The sequence below is a fragment of the Equus asinus genome, chromosome 6 (genome assembly GCF_041296235.1).
Source record: "Equus asinus isolate D_3611 breed Donkey chromosome 6, EquAss-T2T_v2, whole genome shotgun sequence".
NCBI classification, from domain to species: Eukaryota; Metazoa; Chordata; class Mammalia; order Perissodactyla; family Equidae; genus Equus; species Equus asinus.
Genome location: NC_091795.1, coordinates 97,166,509 through 97,186,206, shown reverse-complemented (window position 1 = coordinate 97,186,206; position 19,698 = coordinate 97,166,509). Strand labels below are relative to the sequence as shown.

Here is a 19,698-nt window from a genome sequence, read left to right as displayed (position 1 = left end):
TGGTCACACCCTTAACCTGTGGTCTTCAGTCCTGTCCAGGGACATACTGGTGAACCAGCCTTTCTGATAGAGAGGTTAGGAGGCCCAAATGATAGATGAGATGACAGATTTTTTCCCGATTATTAGAATGTGCAGTAGCTGGCCTTGGCCATGAGAGGAAAACAGAGTAGCTTTTCGTGTGATTATGATCCATTTTCTCATCAGGGAAGCTGAGCAGTGGATTGATTTCAGCATCTTAGCCAACTAAATGATCAATCATTACCATCATTAAGTCAGATGTTTTATTTAATAACTGGAGGGTTCTCTGTGATGAAAGGGATATTCTTAGGTGCAAAACATCGCACCTTTAACATTCTTAGGTTAAAAACATCTGTGGTGTTTTTTTCCTCAGCTGGTGGCCTTTTTTGTGCTCTAAAGGTGGAACAGCCAGATTAGCCATTGTGCTTTTCTATGCAGTAGACAGGAGTGGAGTTACTGTGAGCGAAGGTGCCTTCCTCCGCCTGCCCCTCAGCAATCTGAGCAGTGGGTGAGGTGTGTGTGTTTGGTGGGCCTGGTCTAGCAGGAGCATCGGTGCAGGAAGCCAACATGGGCTTGGGAAGTCAGCACACGGGGTTAGAATCCTGGCTATGCCACTTGTTACCTTGGGGCTTGGGGAAAATCATTTCCCTTCTTCAGCTTCAGTTCTTAATCTGTTAAATGAAGATAATTGAGGTGACTTCATATCTCTATAATGCTGATTGATGAATTCCAAAATACGAGGTGGAATACAGATGTTCAGAAACATTGCAGCTGATCATAGGAGTATCACACGATGCCATTCAGCATTATTTGATCAGAAAATAGGGATATTGGAGCCCGCTCTGTTTTATCAGTGGCAGGCGAGCATGGCATGCATTTGCCTGCCTCCTTGGTTGCTGGAGAAAGGAGTTGTTCTCTTCACTCCAGTGAAACAGGCAATGACCCACTGAGGTTAGTATTTTTTCTACTTAGTTAACTAGCAAAGGGAAGAATGCATAGAGCAGTTTTTTTCTTTGACTAGATTTTCTAAACTGTTGAATGGTAATACTGACTCTCCTCATAGAGCTTATGTTCTCGAGAGGAAAGAAAACAATAAATACATAAGGAAGGGTACATAGAGTATGTCAGAGAGTGGCTGTGGGGTAACATGAAGGGGGCAGGGGACAGGGAGTGGTGGGGCACTGGTGGTTTTATGTAGGTGATCAGAAGATCGATGGAAAGTTTGAGATGTCATGGACTGTAAGCCGTTGTGCTTTGGCAAACATAAAGGTTAGTGGTATGATTGTCATGCTGATGAAGTGACATGGCTTGTTTTAGACTTGTTGCTTGTTTTCTGACATGGGGGCCCTTTAATAGTTCTCAGACCATTGTTGCGTTGAGAAAATAGTTGAGCCCCCATAGAATAGAATGTGTGGATTCTGTGCAGCGCACGGCATAGCGGGTTATAATGTGTTGGTGATTAAAAGTGAACTCTGATGACCTGAAGGTAGAAATAAGAGTTTAGAGATAGCATAGGAGAGGTGTCTGTCACAGATGTGTTACAGTTTCCCGGTCAATGAAAACCACTGCTGTTCTTCAGATGGGATGTGTTTGTCTCTCCCATGCCTGTCTTGGGTCATGTCAGATGTTGCTGCTTCCAAATCTAAAGACGTAGAGACTGAATGTGGCTCGAAACACCAGTTTTTACGTATCTGGTCCCAGCGTGAACTACTTGCATTCTCCAAATTGTAGAAGGCGAAGTTAAAGGCTCCTGTTTGCTTTCTCATAAGAAGTCTCCCCAAAGCCAAGAGCATGTGCCCTGGACCCTCTGACTGGCCCCATGCTGAGGTCTTTCTAGAAAAAATCCCTAGGAGCCTATGGGTCTCAATGAGGTAGGGTTCCAAGGATGGGAATCTGAGAACTGTCATTTACGGGCAGCATCAAGCGTTCTGCAGTCACAAGTCACTGTCACATTGTGTAGAGGCAGAGAGAGCACCCAAATCTCTAGTTGTTTCTCTTCTTTCTAATGCAGGGGATTACAGAGGGCTGCTCATGGTTATGCTCGTTCTAAGTGACATCTGCAGGCTGTAGGCTGCTCAAGTCCTTGCCTTGGTCCTGACCTGGAACCCACTCTCCTGGAGGATTTCTAGCAGGAATTTCCTGACTGAGAGCCTGACTCAGGAATCCTCTGTTGGCCCCATGCATGGAATTGAGGATGCAAGCCTATAAAGCAGAGGCAGCAAACTTCTGGGGAGGGCCGGAGAGTATTTTAGACTTTGCTGGCCTACATTTCTTTGTTTGCTTGTGGGTTTGTTTGTTTTATAGTCTTTAAAAACGTAAGAAACCTTTTTAGCTTGAAGGCTGTACAAAAAACGGCCCAGACCCTGGTTCGCAGATGCCCTAAAGACTTTAGGGAGCTCTGTCTGGGCCAGCGCCTTCCTTGCAGGCTGATGATACAATATTGTGTCTCTGCGCGGGAAAGGGGGAGCTGAGCTCAGGGGGATTCATCGAATTTCCCAAAGCTTGGCAGGAAATGGTGGGGAAGCCCTCGATACTGCCCCAGACCTGCTCCTCCCCTGGACATCAGTAATGGTAACTCTGTCCTTCTGTCCTTCTGTTTGCCAAGCTCAAAAACCTTGGAGTTACCCTTGACTGTTCTGTCTCTCTCTCACACCCACACCCAAACTGTCAGCACATCCTAGCGGCTTGTCTTTCAAAGTGAATCTAGATTGTGACACTTGCCATCAGCTCTGTTTGTCATTGTCCTGTGCAGTGTACATTTACATGGACAGACGCCCTCAGCTCTGGCCTGGATTGTTGCACTCTCCCCCGACGGCTCACTCGGCCTCTGCCTTCAACCCGCTGGTGTATTGGGCACCCCAGACACAATTTTGGCACCATCTCCCATCTCCGATTAGTTTTTCCAAGGAACATGCATTATTGGCTAACATGCTACATATTTTACCAATTTACTGTATTTATTTGTTTTCCGTCTCCCCACTAGAGTTTAAACTCCCAGAGGGCAGGGATGTTTGTGGATTTAGGTTAACATTTCCAGTGACCACAACAGTACCTGGAACAGAGTGCCCCCAGATTCCCGTTTAATGAGTGATTAGAAGGAGGTCTCTGTCCTCTGTGGCAGCATGTGTGAATTCAGTAACACTTTCAGTTGAGTGTTTTCTGCATCCCAACAACATTGGCATACGTTTGAGAAGTAGGAGAGTGTATGTGTACATCCCTTTCTCAGTCGTGTGATCCTGAATGTTCCTGGACCTCCAGAATGTGCCTTGGTCCCGGCCTGCCAGGGCACCACCAGAACCTAAGGCTGGGCCACTTATGCCTCTTTGTTATTTCAAGCACCTCACTGAGTGCCACGTGTCACCCTGCCGGGTTTTGTCTGTAGAGAACCTGGCAGATACTTCTGCCTCCCTCGCCAAAAGCATAAACGGGCTCCTCTCACCCGCACGGTCATTGTACCTGCTTCCTCCTGCGTCTTCAGAGAACCCCAGCTCCCTCATATTCCCTCTCCAGCTCTCAGGGAGCAAGACAGAATCCAAGTAAACCTGCTAGAAGAGTTGAGACCTTGGAATATCGGTGCAATGAGGAATCTGCTCCACATATTTGGAAGCCCCAAATTTTACTTAATTTTCTGGCTGAAGTATGTCAGATAAATGAAAACTGTAGCCTAATATTGATAAAAGGTGATTCTTCTTACCCCCCCCCCAAAGTTTCTTCAATCAGCTTCCTTCTCATTTTACACATTTGCTTGACCCTATTGCCTCCACAATGAAAGGGTCAAAGGCGGGTGTCTTAGCCAGAGGAGGAAGACAGTGGTGTTCTCAGATGGCACTCTGTCGCTGTCACCCCCGGCTCTGCTGGCACCTCTAATCCCAGGTCAAAACGGTGTTTGGAGCATCATGGAAACTGAATGCTGATGGACAGCTACCTGGTCATGAGTGAGTGTAAGAATTAGGGATATGTAAATAGAGGAGTTGGACGGGGGACCTCTTGAGGTGGACTTGCAAGTGAGTTCTTAGAGAGAGGGGGAGCTTAATGTTCAGATGCCTTAATGGGCAGAACATGACTCAGCCACAGGCATATCACGTGCTCTGAAATGGATCTGTAGGAACAGGGGTCTGACATTTGAAAGCCTTTATCTCTCTCTCGCACTGAGAGCCGTTCCTCACCTCCTGGAAGACCTTCTGTGGATGTGGCGGCGACACGAGCAGGAACCCTCTCCCTGTGAGCTGAGTTCCACCTTTTCAGAAGGCTGGGAGGAGCTCGCAGGCTAGAGGAGTCCTGGAGGTCAGCTCTGGCAGCCAGAGCTGCAGACAGGCTGTGGGTCGCTGGAGGCACAGCGACGGGTCAAGGAGGGTCACATGGTCAGTTAGCAACAGTGCTGGCGTGGGAACTCAAGTTTCCTGAATCTTCGTAGAGGCCTGTTTCCAACCCATTGCCTGCTCCCTACTCCCTTACGTCTTGTTTGTTAACTCCAGGGACTGACCAGCTCCAAACCCAGGGAGTTCCCAGGCTCGTTGTCCTGGCAACAAGGCTTCTGTTCAGTGCCTTAAAGGAAGCTGCCATGTGCCTGCCCCATCCCATCGGGGCCAGCCAAAGGTGTGCTCCCTAGCCACCCTGCCATCGACCAGCACTGACCTGAAGGAGCAGGAGAAACTGAAGATGATAGCATAAACTGGTTTCTTGAACCCCAAAAACTGTTCTTTGTTTGGCAAGGTGTGACTAAATCAATTCAGAGCAGGAAACAGGGCTGGGGTGGGGTGGCCCACTGCTAGTCAACTTCATCAATATATGCTGCTGCTCAATTCTCTAAAGAAATGGAGATAACGGCTAATGATGTCACTGGCAAGGTTTGGCAATAATGCCCTGAGTGGTCCATTATCAGGGAGAAGGAAGTGGTGTTGGTGGTGGGGGTGGCTGTGTGACATCTTAGCAAACCCCTAAAGAGCTGAGTGTAAGGAAATCAGCTCTGGAAGGATAAACGACCCAAAGACCCCCTTTGGCCTTAAAATGTAATGACTTGATGTTTGAATTTAAAAGCGTCGCTCACTGGTAGCCCGAGTGTAATGTTTATGTGGGCACTTTGGAGTTGAAATAACGGGCCCTCTGTGTCTTCCTCTGCCCTTCACTCCTGGACAGAGGTCAGGGAGCCGGGCTTGTCTGGGCCGGCTGTGGGAAGCTCCCAAGACATTTTAAGCTTGCATGTGGAGTCTTTTACCGGTCTTAGAAATGAAAGAGTGAGCGCTCCGCCATGAATGCCAATTGTTTCCCAAGCCAAGCCATCGTCTGCAAGAGAGGCAACTTCCGGAAGCAGGATACAGGTCTGCCGAGCCAGGGGAGGAGGAATGTCAAGGACCTCGGTCCTGGCTGACGTTGGAAGTTTCCTGAAGGCTGTTTCCAGCGGGGCTTCTGTCGTGTTTGCCTGGGGTTCCCTCTTCAGTCATGGCTCCGCACAGCAGGAACCTGGAGCTCGCTGCAGGAAGTGGCTCTGGTGGCTTCTCGCACCAGCCCAGGCTTTTTTTCGGGCAGAGGAAGTGCAGAGCTCTGGATGGGATGGAGGGAGTGGAGGTGGGCCTGCCCTGTGGAAGGAAAAGCTTCCCTCTAGTTAGATGGCCCGCTCAACCCAGCATCTGTATGTCAGAGTCTGGTTGCTGATGTTGTGTTCCAGTCAGGATGCTCCAAAAGACAGGACTCCTCTTCTCCCTCACTGGTACAGGTGTATCTGCAAGGCACAAAGCGCATACAACCTGCGCTTAACACATCTGTGGTCTTTCTGCAGTGAATCTGTTAAGAACTGGTGCTGTGAGAGTGGCAGCTCAGACGGGCTGGGGCCCTCTCTCTGGTCTGTGGGCCCTCCTTTGTTGATTCTGTCTGTTCTCCCCTTCTCCTCTGCAAAATCTGAATGTAGGGCAGCCTGTTACAGTGAAATGACTAACAGCACCTTTCATTCTTCCTTTTTTTCCTTACAGAACCTTAATGGTGTGTGTGGTGCTTGAGAAAGCGCCTGTGGTGTAGCTGTGCCGTGCTGCGCACCCTCCTTGGAATGTCACAGTGTCGTTAGCATGTGAAAACCCGTACAGAGTTAGATGGTTAAAAAGTAAACACCTGAACCCGTTCAACTCTGTTTAATCCAGTATTTCTCAGATTTTTAGCGTCAAACTTAATAACTGTCAAACTTAACTGTTTCGGGAAAACAGTAGCTTAAAACATTACTCTTTCCAGTAGAATCTGCATTTCAATAGGCTTATTTGGATTTCAATGAAAACAGTAAATTTTTTTCAATAAACTTTTTATTTTAGGGCAGTTTAGATTTAGATTTATAGATTTAGTTTTAGATTCAGATTTACATTAACAGATTTGGATTTAGATTTAGAAAACTGATGCAGATCAATAAGGAGTTACCATGTAGAAGAGTTTTAGGTTCACAGGAAAACTGAGCGATAAGTACAGAGTTCCTACGTACCGCCTGTCCCCACACATGCACGGCCTCCACCACGTTGACATCTCACACTGGAGGGTCCATTTGTCATAATTGATGAACCTACATTGACACATCATTCTCACCCGTAGTCCATAGTTCACTGTATTAGCTCGGGCTGCCATAACAAAATGCCATAGACGGGGTGGCATAAAAACGAAATTTACCTTCTCACAGTTCTGGAGGCTAGAAGTCCGAGATCATGGTGCCAGCATGGTCAGGTTCTGGTGAGAACTCTCCTTCTGTCTTGCAGAAGGCTGCTTTGTGTCCTCAAATGTAGGAGAGAGAGAGACAGAGATATGGAATCTTCCTCTTTTATAAAGTGACAGTCCTGTTGGATTAGAGCCCCACCCTTTTGACCTCATTTAACTGTAATTGCCTCCTAAAGACATATAGTCGCGCTGAGGGTTAGGGCTGCAACATATGGATCTGGAGTGGACACAATTCAGTCCACAACATTTACATTACAGTGGACTCTTGGTGTTGCACATTCTATGGGTTTTGACACATGCTGAATGAGGTGTATCCACCATTACAATATCATTCTGGTATTTTTTGAGAGGCAGTGCATTTGGCGGGCTTGGGAGTCGCACAGACCTGGGTGGCGAATGCTATCTTATGGAAGGATGTAGACCAGTGGTTCTTAGACTTCCCAGCACAGGAGAATACCCTGAAAGGCTCAGAAAAACACAGATGGCTGTGTCTCTGCTTCCTACCCCAGAAGTCTGGGTTGGGGCCCAGGAAATTGTGGACCAGCAAGTTCTCAGGAAATGCTGATGCTGCTGTTTCACACTTTGGGAACCGCTGATACACCCCGTGCAGCAGAGACGGGGAGAAAGGGAGGCAGCTGAGGGGTTCAGAGAAAGCAGGGCAGCTTCTCGGAGCACCAGGGACTGGTGTGGGGCGCGGAGGGTTGGGAGCATTTGGAGAAGTGGTGAGGAGGGGGAGGGAGTTTGGTTGAGGAAGAAACATAGGTGTGACTCAGCCAGCTTTAAGAAAGCAGGGGCTTGCTGGAGCAAGTTGTGAGAGCAGAAGGTGGACAATGACTGGCTGACAGTCAACTGCTTTTCTTCCCCTACTTTGTTTTGAAGGGGTGAAGCTGGGAGAATAGGAGCTGCAGAGGTCGACAGCCCTAGAGCCCAGGGATGAGATGGTTCTGGTCAAATAATCGCATTTTACCTTTATGGTAATATAGGGACTATCTCCCTCAATGGACTGTGTTCCCTTCTAGCTCTTTCTCTTCCTTGTATCCATACCTCTTCCGTCACAATGCACAACTTCTTGCATTACTCCAGCAGTGCTTAATAAGTAACTTGCCTTATAAACATTTTGAATTGCTTAGATTGAATAATACTTGTAATTGACCAGATGTTCTTAAAATAGATTGTTGTTTCATATGACTTGACATTCACATTAGGAGAAACAAAGACTGTTTTTTTCTTTTATTGTGCATTGTGATTCTCTTAGCAAATTCCTATTTCAAGTTTGCAGCTGTTCAATGTTTGCAAAATCGTGTTTGCCCATCCTGTGCGGAGGGAAGGTCTGTGACGGGCTTAGACAATATATACTTTTGGGGGGTGGGGGAGTAAAATATGCTGTTGTTCCCGTTTGAGTCATGATTTTGAGCACACCTCAGAGAGTATCTCCGCTAGAGGGGAAGGAATACTGACATAGTGTCGGGAAATTGGAATTTGACCTTCTTCAAGAGTAGTTCACGGGAGGGAGGTGAGGGGCCATGCTGACGCGTGCCCAGGGCAGTGGGAAGCCACAGTGTCTAGAGGTCAAGTGGAAATCATGGTCCAGGAATAAAGGGAACAAGAGTTCAAGCCTGCCAGCTGTGCTAAGGGTCACGTCTTCGGAGAGGTGTAAACAGGAAAAGGAGCCAAGCTCAGAAGCTGGAAGAGCAAGGATTGTCTGGGAATGGACAAATAGGATTCACACAGGTGGTCCTGGGCGAGAGGGAATAAGTGGTGTATGCAGCAGGAGAGTGTTCACGTGGCATTGCCCGCCCAGGACTTACACTGGGGGCGAGTGTGGGCTTTAGGAGTGCTATGTTGAAGGGTGAAGCCCTGGATTTCTGCCCTTCTGCAGTGAGTTTTGAGGGGCTGTCCAGTCTTGGAGCACACTGCACAGCGGGTGACAAAGCAGAAGGCTGCATGAGGTTTTGGTTTTGTTTTTTCCAAAGGTTTCAGCCATCAGCTTGAACTTCCTAAAAGACTAAGTTTGTCACATCATTTCTCTGCTCAACAACTTTTCTGTTGCTCTTGAGTCTGTATTAGTTAATGCAGCAAGCAGTGGAAATCAGTGTGATAAATGTAACAGTCGAAAAATACATGCTGTGAGGGGAACACAGACTGTGAGTGGGTTAGGAAGTGGCTAGAGAATGTTCTGGGAGGACTGGGAAGTGAAGATTGCTTCCATTAATGTGTGTTGAGTGTCTGTATACACCAGGCCCTGTTTTGCACTTGACCTGCATAAGTGAACAGATCTACCAAAGACCCTTGCCTCCCTGAAGCTTACATTCTAGAAAATCCACCAGGGCTTAAGGAGGCAATGGTCCTTGGGCTGTTTCTGGAGGGTCAGGAAACGCTTGGGTGTATGGATCGAAGCCAGTGTGCAAAGCTGCATTCCATTGGGAGGGCACCAAAGATGGAAAGGGAAGGACTTCACTGAGGGGTTCCTCAGGGGTGTTTCTACACTAGAAACTGGAGAACAGTTGATTCAATCAATAACTATTTTAAGAAAAGCTTCTGTCCCACGGCTGCTAAGCTTTTGCCCTCGTGAGCTAGATGCTTGGTTGGTGGGAGGTATCTTACTCAATGCCTGGTGGAGGGATGGAGCAAGGATGGGGCAGGGTGAGTCGTTTGCCATTTTGAGGGTAGACATGAACATTGCCATCAGTATGGGAAGGGAATCACCCACAGATCCAAGTCCAGGACCCCTGGCTAACACTTCTCAGAGGACCCAAAGGAGTTCTCCGAAACCCCAGGCCCATCAGCAGTCGCTTTGCCACCTCCTGGGCCCCAGTGGCAGCTGGGAGAAGGGCTCCCTGCCTTGGTTCTGGTGGAGGTCTGATGGCTTGTGCTTCTCTTCTCATTTCAGACTGCTCTGCCATGACCACAGCGCGGTACCGGCCCACGTGGGACCTGGCCCTCGATCCGCTGGTGTCGTGCAAGCTCTGTCTCGGGGAGTACCCAGTGGAGCAGATGACAACCATCGCCCAGTGCCAGTGCATCTTCTGTACTCTGGTTGGTCTTGTTGGAGAAAACGTCTGTTTAAAAGAATTTCAGGATAAGCCTTTCTGCTTTCATTTTTAGAGACACCGAGCAAACCATTGGCCTCACTTGTGCTCGTGACAGAGTCTCCTTTTTGAGGCTTTCACATGGTTACTGGAGGAATTTTCCTCTCAGTCAGGTGGGCTCCCAAGTAGATTTCCATCACACGTGCTCGTGGTGTAAAAGCAAGCAGTTAATCAAATTTTAGAAGCTAGTAATGCAATTTGGAAAACGTGATCATGGCATGTGTTCTCATTTCTGGAACTTTAAATTTAATCTGACAGTTACATGCCTGAGATCACAGCAGTCTTAACGCAGTGAGTGTGCACAGCTGGAGTGTTCAGCTCTTCATGTCGGCTCTCACTGGTTTAGTGCCAAACTAGAATGCACATATCTTGAAATCACATTTAAATTTCCTTAAAACATAGCCAACCTTATTGGGGCCAAATGATCTGATCTTAATGACTATAGGGACTTTTCTTTCCCTCAAGTCTAACTCAGACAACATTTTACCCATCAGAAAGGGGAAATGAGGGTGTAAGGTTTATTTTCAGTTTGTCTCATTTAATTTTGCCTGATTTTTCTTCCCATTCAAAAGATACCAAAAAAAAAAAATCCAGAAAATAAAAAAAAAGAATCATTCTCTTCAAACTATAAAAAAACAAAAAAGTTGCTTCTGAATTTAACTGTGTTATAAAGGGACCATATGGACAGCCTGCCATGTACTTTTCAAATGTCTAGATGAAGATCAGTCTCTCCTACCATTTTACAGGATATGTACTCTTCCTTCTTGCCCACATTTTACAGGCCTTCTTTCATTTGTGTCTCATGACCTCCATGGGATGAAGCCACGTTCAATATCAGCACCTCCATTTACTAGACAGGGAGACAGAGCTTTGCAAACATTTAAGCCTACATCTCTGACTTCTCGTTATGCGGACTCTGGCTCTATGAGGGGCAGAATCTGTACCCCACACTCTTGCTTTACTGCAGGACTCCTGAAAGCCGATCAATGAAGGCTCACTGGATTGAAAGGCAGCAAGGCCACCTCAGTGTTGACAGCCAAGAAGTGTGCCTCGTTAAAGCCCCAGGAAAGTAGCTTCAACCTGGAGGACTGGAAATTGCTGTTGACATTTTTCTGAGATGGGGAAGGATGGGAGGGAGAGAGCCAGGGGAGAAGTGCAGAGCCAGACATCCAGCCAATTAACACGATGAGTCGGATTCGTTTTCATTTTGAGAAGATGAGCTGGGATGGTGAAGCATGTCAGAATGGATTAAATAATTAGCTTTATGCAAAATCGCCTCCCTCTTGCTTGAAGAGAAGTCTTCCCCGTCTCCTGGAGTTGAGTAGATGCCCCCCTGCCCATGCGGTTTTGGGTAAGATTGCTGCCTGTCACAGTCCCCTTGGGCCGCACAGACGGCCTCGGGAGACCTTGACTTGCTTTCTCCCGTTGGAGTCGTCCTTGCATCAGCCCTCCACCCAGGCTTGCATTTCTTGTTGTTTTGGGTTTCCCTTTCTAGAGAATTGTAGTAAAAATAAATAAGCGACTCGAATTCAGATCAAATGCTTAATTTAGGTCAGGGACTGTGAAAGGAGGAAAATAGCACTGTTTTCTCAAGAGGGGTTGCGAGGAGCACCAAGAAACAGCTCAACAGTTGTGATTTTTTTCCACAACCATTTATTAAAAATTAAAATGTTGAAAACAGTCCCTCTTGTTTCTGCAGCTCACTCCAGCGTGAAGCGGAGGAAGCACCTGTGTGTGGACAGATGGGGCAGGGTGCCCTTGCACCCCATTACTTCAGTCCCATGTCTTTCCCTCTTGTGGGCCTCAGTCACCCGAGCCCTGGGCAAACCCAGGGGAGGAGCCGTGGCCTCTGGCCAGAGGACTTGTAACTGTCCTTTCCGTGGGCGACGGACATGGGAGGTGGAAAAGAGTGAAGAGAGAAAATCGTGTAGGGCTAAAAGGAGGCACTCTTAACAAAATAATTGCTAGGGAAATTGCAGTTAAGTTCTGAGGCAAGTTTATCTCAAGGAACAACGGCTCCAGGGGAAAACATGGCGTCGGGGGTCAGGCATCCCTGCATTGAGATACTGGCTCTCTTTCTGACCCTAGTGGGCCTCATTTACCCCATCTGTATAATGGAGCTAAAAAGTTTGCCCCAGATTCAGGGAAAGGGCATGTGTGCAGGACTGCCATGTGGCAGGCATTCTGCAGGCCTAGTTCCTTCTCACTTTGCTCCTAAGTTTTGACTTTGAACTGCAGGAATAACAGGGGGCTTTGGGCAGCTCTCCCCAAATGTGTGTCCTGAGGAACACTTGTCCTAAAAGATGCACTCATCTTTCACTGGGTTTGCCAAATACTGCATGCTGTGCCCCACTCTGTGTACCCCCAACCAGGACATTCTGGGTGCCCAAGAGCATCAAGAAAGCCCTTGGAAGTCCACAATGAGAGACAAACTGTTGATTTTCCAAATTTATTTGAGCATGAGAAATGTTTGCATACCAGTTACTAACATGGCACTTCCAGGACACATGTTCCAGTGGGCTGTCCTCACTTGCAGGGCGCCTGGCGCCTTTAGGCTGGGTTCAGAGGTCATGGAGAGCCTGGGAACCGGGGGGTCTGTGGGACTTGACTTGGAAGCAAGACCCGATGAAGAGTCTCAGCGGTTCAAGAGAGCCTCTCAGCCAACACAACCCAGGTGTTATGCCAGGCGTTGGGGTGTGGAGATGGTGACAGCCTACCAGATAGCTCAAATGGCCCCATTTTGGCTGAGTGTGAAAATGAAACTCTAAAGTGCCAATGTAAACTTGAACACTTGGGTGCAAAAAAGGGAAATGCAAGTATAACCAACAGTTTTTGTGCGCAAGTACTGGAAAGAGAGAAAAGGTTGTTGACACTTATGTAAAAATAAGACAGCCCTGAGCCCACCATCGGAGCTAACCCCATTTCCATTTGGTCAGTCAGTGATACAACCCAAGTGTATAGTGGCCTGGGAGTCTCTCCAGGGACCAAAGTCTAAAACGTGTGAGCAGTTTCAAGCTAAAATGGGACATACCAAGGCCACTTAGATCTCCTGATACTTGCAGCATCTGATAGCATGAGAATGTTTCTGTTGTTTTGCGGCTGACAAAGTTGTGTCCAGTTTGACAGCTACCGTAATTAGAGATGATATTTTTACTCAAAAGACTGGGGAGATGTGAGTCTCTAAAAAGTGCGTTGCTGTGGTTCCCACTTCAAGATAACAGGTCCCCGGTGATCTGGGAAGGTGGACATGTCTGCTTTTCTGTTTGTCCTTAGGAAAAAGAAAGTCTAATGAAAATTAATTTTCACCATGGCAAGATTAAATAGGCCAAATAAAATAGACACACACACACGTTTTTGCTTTGAGCTAGAATGGTATCTCTTATAATACTAGTTATTTATCAGTGATTAGGAGCTTTGCCATTAGAGCCCAGATAAGAGGGTTTGATAAATAAACATGGGAAATTCTTACTTAAAAACATAGCTTTTAGTAGACAATGTATTTTCCCAGAGAATGTGTAGGGATAACAGTAATAAAGGCAATCTTTAGTGGTTTGGAAAGGAAGTTGGGAAGGTTGGGTTAATTGGATCAGGCTTTGGAATTTGGGCCCACGTCTTCATTCTGCCCCCACTTCCTGTAACTGTGTGATTGCTCAGCAAACTGCTTAACTTCTCCGAGCCCCGGTTTCCTCAAGTCTAAAATATGATCAGCCTCCTGAACAAATTGACTGAGGTCCTGTATATAGAGCACTGGGCAGTAGCCTTCCTGGCCATCCGTGATGCAAACATCGTTTCCTTGTCCTCCTATCCTTTGCCAAGGCCATTCACCTAGTACGCTGTGGAAATGCTGCTTAGACCCAGAACTTCTGACTGTTTATCTCAGCCATGTTTCCTCGCCTAGACATTAAGCTGGTTGAGGTGATGGGCCTTAACTTACACACCTTCACATCCCCGTCCGCTTTGCGTTTTGTATACGGCACCCGGTGGGTGTTCATTCACTTCCATTTTCCAGCCCATATCGAACTCCTGCCTTGTGCTCAGTGCTCTGGATACGTAGGTGAGATTAAAGATTACAGTCCCTGCTGTCCCGGTCCCATGATCAGGAGAGGTAGATCTGTGTTGCTGTCATTTGGGGTGGAAAGAGCTGTATTTGCCATATAAACAGAGGTGAGAGACAGCATGGAGAGGGGAACAAGGAGTTGCACCCGCAGGCTGCAGGGCATCATTTGAGCTGGCTCCCAGAGAAAGCGCGAGTGGATAGAACCATTGTGGGGCAAGTGCAAGAAGGTGTGTCGTGTTGTGATGGGACCAGGTTGGGAGGTTGGTGCTAAGGTTTCCACTAGTTTCTAAAGCATAACAGTGCCATAATTGGCAGGGACTGGCAGGGCCCTACAGATGTGGAGCAGTGTTTGGATGGCGATGTGCAGAGAAGATCATGTGTTTTGTCTCCTGTAAAGTGGCCACTCTGAGCCCGCCTCAGGTCATCTGCCTCCCACGTCACCCATTGCCGCACAGGGAGAGGCAAGCTTGGGATCCAGAGTGCATGCACTTTCCAGTGGAACCAACTTTCCTGGGTGGCATTGTGCACATTAATAGCCAGCCGTAGTTTGGACATTACAGAAAGGCCCCTCGACTGTAAATCCCAAATCTTGCCTGGTTCTGGGAGTGGCTTCGCTGTTAACTCTTGGGGACCTCTGGGCAAGTCCTTGAACCTCTTGCCTTCTCTTGTTTCCCCATCCAGGAAAAGAAAGCTGGACTCTTTGGTCTTGGAGCTGTAAGATTGCATGGACTTTGTCACTTGTCAGTCCCACTGCCACCGCATTAGTGCACACACATGTTTGTGTGGCCTGTGCTGGGAACCTCTATTCTAGATAGCTTCATCAAAGAAGGAGTCTCTTTGCCTGCCTCTTTGGCTTTCAGTCTCGTCCTCACAGTCATTATGTTGACCCTGGAAGTTTGCGGGGCCAGAGTCTCCTCATTGTGGTAGCAAAATGGTGGTTACTGCAGACATCACTTCCTCATTCCATGCTGTCCACAGGTAGAGAGAGAGGAGGTCGCTTTGGGTAACTTGTAGATGAAGAAGATGCTTGTTTTCCCTGGAAACACCTTTCCAGCTTCACTGGTTATGTGACATCGCTGATCCTTTTCCAGGACTGGCGAGATGAGATATAGCCATCAGCTTAGGCCAGCCAGAACCCACTAGAGGTGGGGTGGGGCCAGTCACTGCAGACCATGGGGCCAGGGAGGGAGGTGCCAGAGGGCTCAGGATGTTACTTGGAAGATGGCAAAACCCCATCTCCACACCTGAGAGCATACATCCCCTATAGCACAGGCCTCACCAATGAAAATGCCGTGCATGGTGTAATCAGGTCCTCGCCTTTTTATCCAGCCTCCCAGCTCCGTTTCCTGCACTTTCCTACTTCCTCAACTTCCTACACTCAAACCATTCCAAACTGCTCAAAGTTTCCAGCTCCACTTGTATCTGGTGCCTAAACTGTAATGTCCTTTGTCCTACTGTGTTGTCATTACACTTATCCATACCCTCCACGGGAGGAGCTTTCTAAGAGCAGTTTATTTGGCTCATTGTCCTCTAAACTTTGGTGCAGGTTGGTGCTCAAAATATATGTTTGTTGCTTGAATGCTCTGTATTTGAGTTCCAAATAGCTCAATGCGGTGAGAGTGAACTGTTATTCTTACTGCTCTGATTTTCACTGTTACAGCTGCCACTGCTCCGATTCTGCCTCTCTCTCATGTTAGAGGTGTGTCTCAGGAATCATATGATTGTCCGATTCCGAGGAAACTCTGTCTTACCACATGAGATCAACCTGCCCTGTGAAAGTGACTCCTGGGAAGTCGTTTTCAAAGTGTCCTTAGCTCAGAGTCCTTTCGTTCAAAGGAAAGTGGACAGGAAAACCTAAAAATATGTAAAATGGAGTGTGGGGACCACCAGCCCCACTGATTGTCTCTGTCCTGCGCGCTGGCTCCCAGGGACTTTGTAGGCTGTGGGCCTCTGTGGCGTATAGACCTCAGGCCTCTGCTCTATGGGCCTCGTCCTGGTCTTGGTATCTAGATGGGGAAAAGGCAGACTTGCAGGGTGGGGTGACTCGAGGTTCAGGGCTGAGAATGGACCAGAGAGCTGGGGCTTCCTGCAGCCCAGATGACAGCAAGCAGAGACCCTGCTCTGCAGGTCCTCTCTGTGCTCCCTGAGGGCACAACTGCTTCCTGCTCTGCGTTGTCTTAAGGCTCCACCCAGGCCCCTAGGATTCTCTACTGACACTGCTCACAGGCACTACCAGATGGTTTTCCTTTTCATCTCTGAACCTTTTCCTTGTGATGAAGAGGATGGGGAATAACGTTTGTTGATTGCTGGTGATATGCCACCTACTTTCCTACATTATCTCATTTCTTGTGAAGCTGTGAAAGGGGCAGAATTCTCCATCTCATAAAAAGGACACCACAGCTCAGAAAGACAAAGTGAGCTGCTCTAGAATGTCACTGGGTATGTCTAGACTCCAGCGCACTTGCTCCTTCCATTAAAATCCGATGCTTATCTATTACCTGTTCCTAAGAAAATGCTGATACTGGCTCTTTATATTGACTGTGCTGCGAAACTTAGCAAAAGCTCTGGGGCTGTTCTGGAGCATTTGCATGGCACGTCCCGGGTCCAGGGCAGAGAGCTTCCTTCTTACACCCCCAGGTCCTGGCCCTTCCCACCCAGGAAGGAGTCTTGGGACCTGCTTTCTCCCTGTCTTGTGCACGTGACTCTCCATCCCAAAGCTGACTTCCCTGTTCTCTTCCAGGAGGCCTGTCTAAGTCCTTGGCAGTTAAGGTCCTGGAACCCACCCCATTATTGGCAAGATACACAAATGGGGATAATTATTGATCACCCCAATTCCTTCTTACTCGTGAGGTAAACAAACAAATAAAACTCTTGGATTCTTCATTTGATGGGATGATCTTCAGTTTTCTGGAAAATTGAGAGAGCTTAGCCTAATGAAGCTAAATTAACAGAATGTCTCTCTATTAGAAGTTAAGCCTCGTGTATTACTGATTCCAGCAATTGCACATACTCACAGTCTCACACACTCAGACCCTCACACTCATCACACTTGTGCATCCCTTCTCTCACATGCCTTCCTAAGTGTACACACACATAGATCCCACTTGCCTGCAGAAACGCACTTAATTCTACCTCCAGTAACAGTCCAGCCCAGTGTTTATCTGTTGCTTCTATGTTTTTGGCCGTCTAGACTTTTGGTACAGAGTACATGACTATTTGATGAGCGGATGAAGTGGATCACCCCTTAGCCTTTCTGAGTCTAATGTTATGTGTCTTAATACCCTCCTACCACAACCACTTCTGTCCTGTATTCCACTGGGAGGTCTTAGTGATGAAGGCATGGTTTGGTTAAAAATACATTTTTGGTCCTGTATGACTTTGGGTTTTCATATTCAAAAGATAGAACGTGTTGTCAACATGCACCGCTTGTCTTGCAGCTTATGTAGAATTGTGAGGGTGAGGAGGGTGTGCGCCCTGAGGAACACCGGGAGGAGGGCGTCAGATGGTTCCCTGGTCTCTGTGAAAGAGCAGAAAGCATGGCTTCTACTTCATTTTCTCCCTCTTGTGACCAGAGAGGAGCAATGGAGAGGCCCAACTGAGTACCCAGAGAGCCCCCCAGGTCAGAGCTTGGGCCATCTGCACACCTTCCTAACCATCATCTCCTGGTCACCTCCCCATCTCACCCCGTGCCCAACTCCGCAAATTCAGTCGTCATCAAATCCCGTCAGTCACCGTGGCGGTGGCCCGCTTGTCAGAACAGGGCCATCTGAGAACAAGGGCAGTCCTCCTGCTTTCTGTCAGCAGAACACGTGGCTACACGTGCAAGCCTCTCCGGGTACGTCCATGTTCAACGGTTGAATTTTTAGATCCTGGCATACCTTCAGGCCAGGCCACAGGTTGTGTCCAATTCCCCACCCATGAGCTGTCATCATGACCACTTCCCCAAAGCCAGGGTGACACAGCACCCTGATTGGGAATCATTGGCCTGAACTGTTTAACTGGTCTCCGTGCCCTACTCAGGTTCCTCCTCCCGCTGCTGAGACTGGGTTCTTATGAAACGGCCTTTGGCTGATGTAAATCCACTCCCAACACACCATGATGCCTCTCCACTGCCTCCACAAATGAGCCCCCACTGCTCAGCGTGGCCCTGCAGGCTTCCCGTCTCATCTCTCCCCACGTGCTTCCTACAATCCACCCAGCACTGCAGACTCTGACTCTTGACACGCTGATTGCTGTCAAGCCAGCTCCTGGTCTCCTGATGTTTCTTTGCCTTGGGTGGACCCAACACTGGAATGGATAATGTCTTCTTTGTGTAACGACATTGAATAAGCAGCATCCGTATCCAGTGCTCACTAACCCACAGCTGGCTTATCTGTCCCTGCTGATTGTCGTAAAGCGAGGGCCCTCCCAAGTCTTCCTGGCCTCAGTCACAGCTCCCAGCATGCCCTCTCACCAAAAGCAGCTGCTCAGTGCTTACCGGCTGAACTGACCTAAAAATCTCAAAGTGACAAACACAACTGAAGACCTTCGACTTGGTGCTCTGGAAAGAGAGTGATTCACACCCAACTGCAGTCCACCTCTTTACTGAGCATCTATAATCACAACACCTTGTGAGGACAGTTGAGGGCTACAGAGGGATATAGAAGTCATCACCCATGTCCCTATCCGTGTGTGGGGATCAGCTGTGCGCTAATACTTAAGTGGCCGCAGCAGTATAAGGCTGCAGTACTGGGACCCCATGAAAAGCATGTGGCACCTGCCCAAGCCAGTGATTGTAGCCACCTCAGTTTTGACTAGTGGGCTGGAAGGGTTTTTGATGGTGGAATTTGATATGATAGAGTAAGGCTGGTAGGCAGGGGAGAGGGTTGGAAGTAAAAGGCACTAATACTATTGAGGCCCCATTTGGTGTGGGTCCGATTTAATCCTTCCAGCAAGGTTACTGTCTGCAAGGTGGGTCATTATCCTTGTTCTGCAGTTGAGGGAACCGAACGGAATCTTAGAAACCTTAAGAGAAAGGCCCGAGGTAACACGAGGAGAGCGATGTTAACTCGAGTGAGGCTGATTGTGGAGCCCACCTCTCTCCTCCTGACTACACTTGATCTTCAGCCAAGCCTCAGCAGTCAGAGAGCATGGGGTACATGTATTTAGGAGACCAGGGATGTGATGTTTTGGCGAGAGCAGAGAACAGAGAGTACATGTAGGTGAGAGCATTTTCTTTTGGTAGAAACTCTGAATTTTTTTTAGTTCCAATAATTTTACAGAAGCAACCTTCGTTTTCTTGGACTTTCGTGCTTTGAGTAAAGTCACCTTCCTTCAGCCTTGAGGAAAGAGGATCCCTGCCAGAATATACACTGTGGCTCCCGCTGGGCGGTTTGCTTCAGGTTTCCGGGCCACTCGGCGGAGCCTCTGGGGGATTTGCACATGGCGTCCTCATAGTGCTGTGCTGGCTCGTGGCTCCAGGCTCCTTGACAACAGCTCCACCGAGGATGGCTCGGCCGTCCCGCCGGTGGAGAGGACCAGGATTGCCATTCAGCTGCTCTGCAGCAGGGCCGTGTGGTCAGCGCATCTTCTCTCTCAGGTCTCCAGCTCCTCTGCTGAGAGACAGGGACTGTCTCATGCCAGGTCTGGTTAGTCTTTATGTTTTCCACTCATCTACCCAGCTGTTGCCATCCATCTATCTATCTGTGCTGCATCGACTAATCCCTTGCTATTGACTAGCACTGAGTTAGGCAGAGGGACTAGAAAGATAAATAATAAACAGTTCTTACTTTCAAAGACCCCAACGTCTAATAACGGAGAAATGATAACAGATCATTGATTACTGATGGCTGTAGAAACACCAAGCAA

General features: G+C 48.1%; 1 protein-coding gene across 7 annotated transcripts in view; it reads left to right on the top strand.

Moving 5' to 3' along the window:
* The window catches only part of RNF144A (ring finger protein 144A), a 169,720-nt gene that overhangs the window by 64,113 nt on the left and 85,909 nt on the right, over positions 1 to 19,698 (top strand). For 6 of the 7 annotated variants that reach the window (XM_070512662.1, XM_044771895.2, XM_044771896.2 and 3 more), the window contains one exon: positions 9,596 to 9,741. In XM_070512662.1, the coding sequence (XP_070368763.1) occupies positions 9,596 to 9,741 (146 nt within the window). Of the gene's footprint in view, positions 1 to 9,595; positions 9,908 to 19,698 lie in introns of all 7 variants that reach the window. The other variant, XM_044771897.2, reaches the window with a different exon arrangement.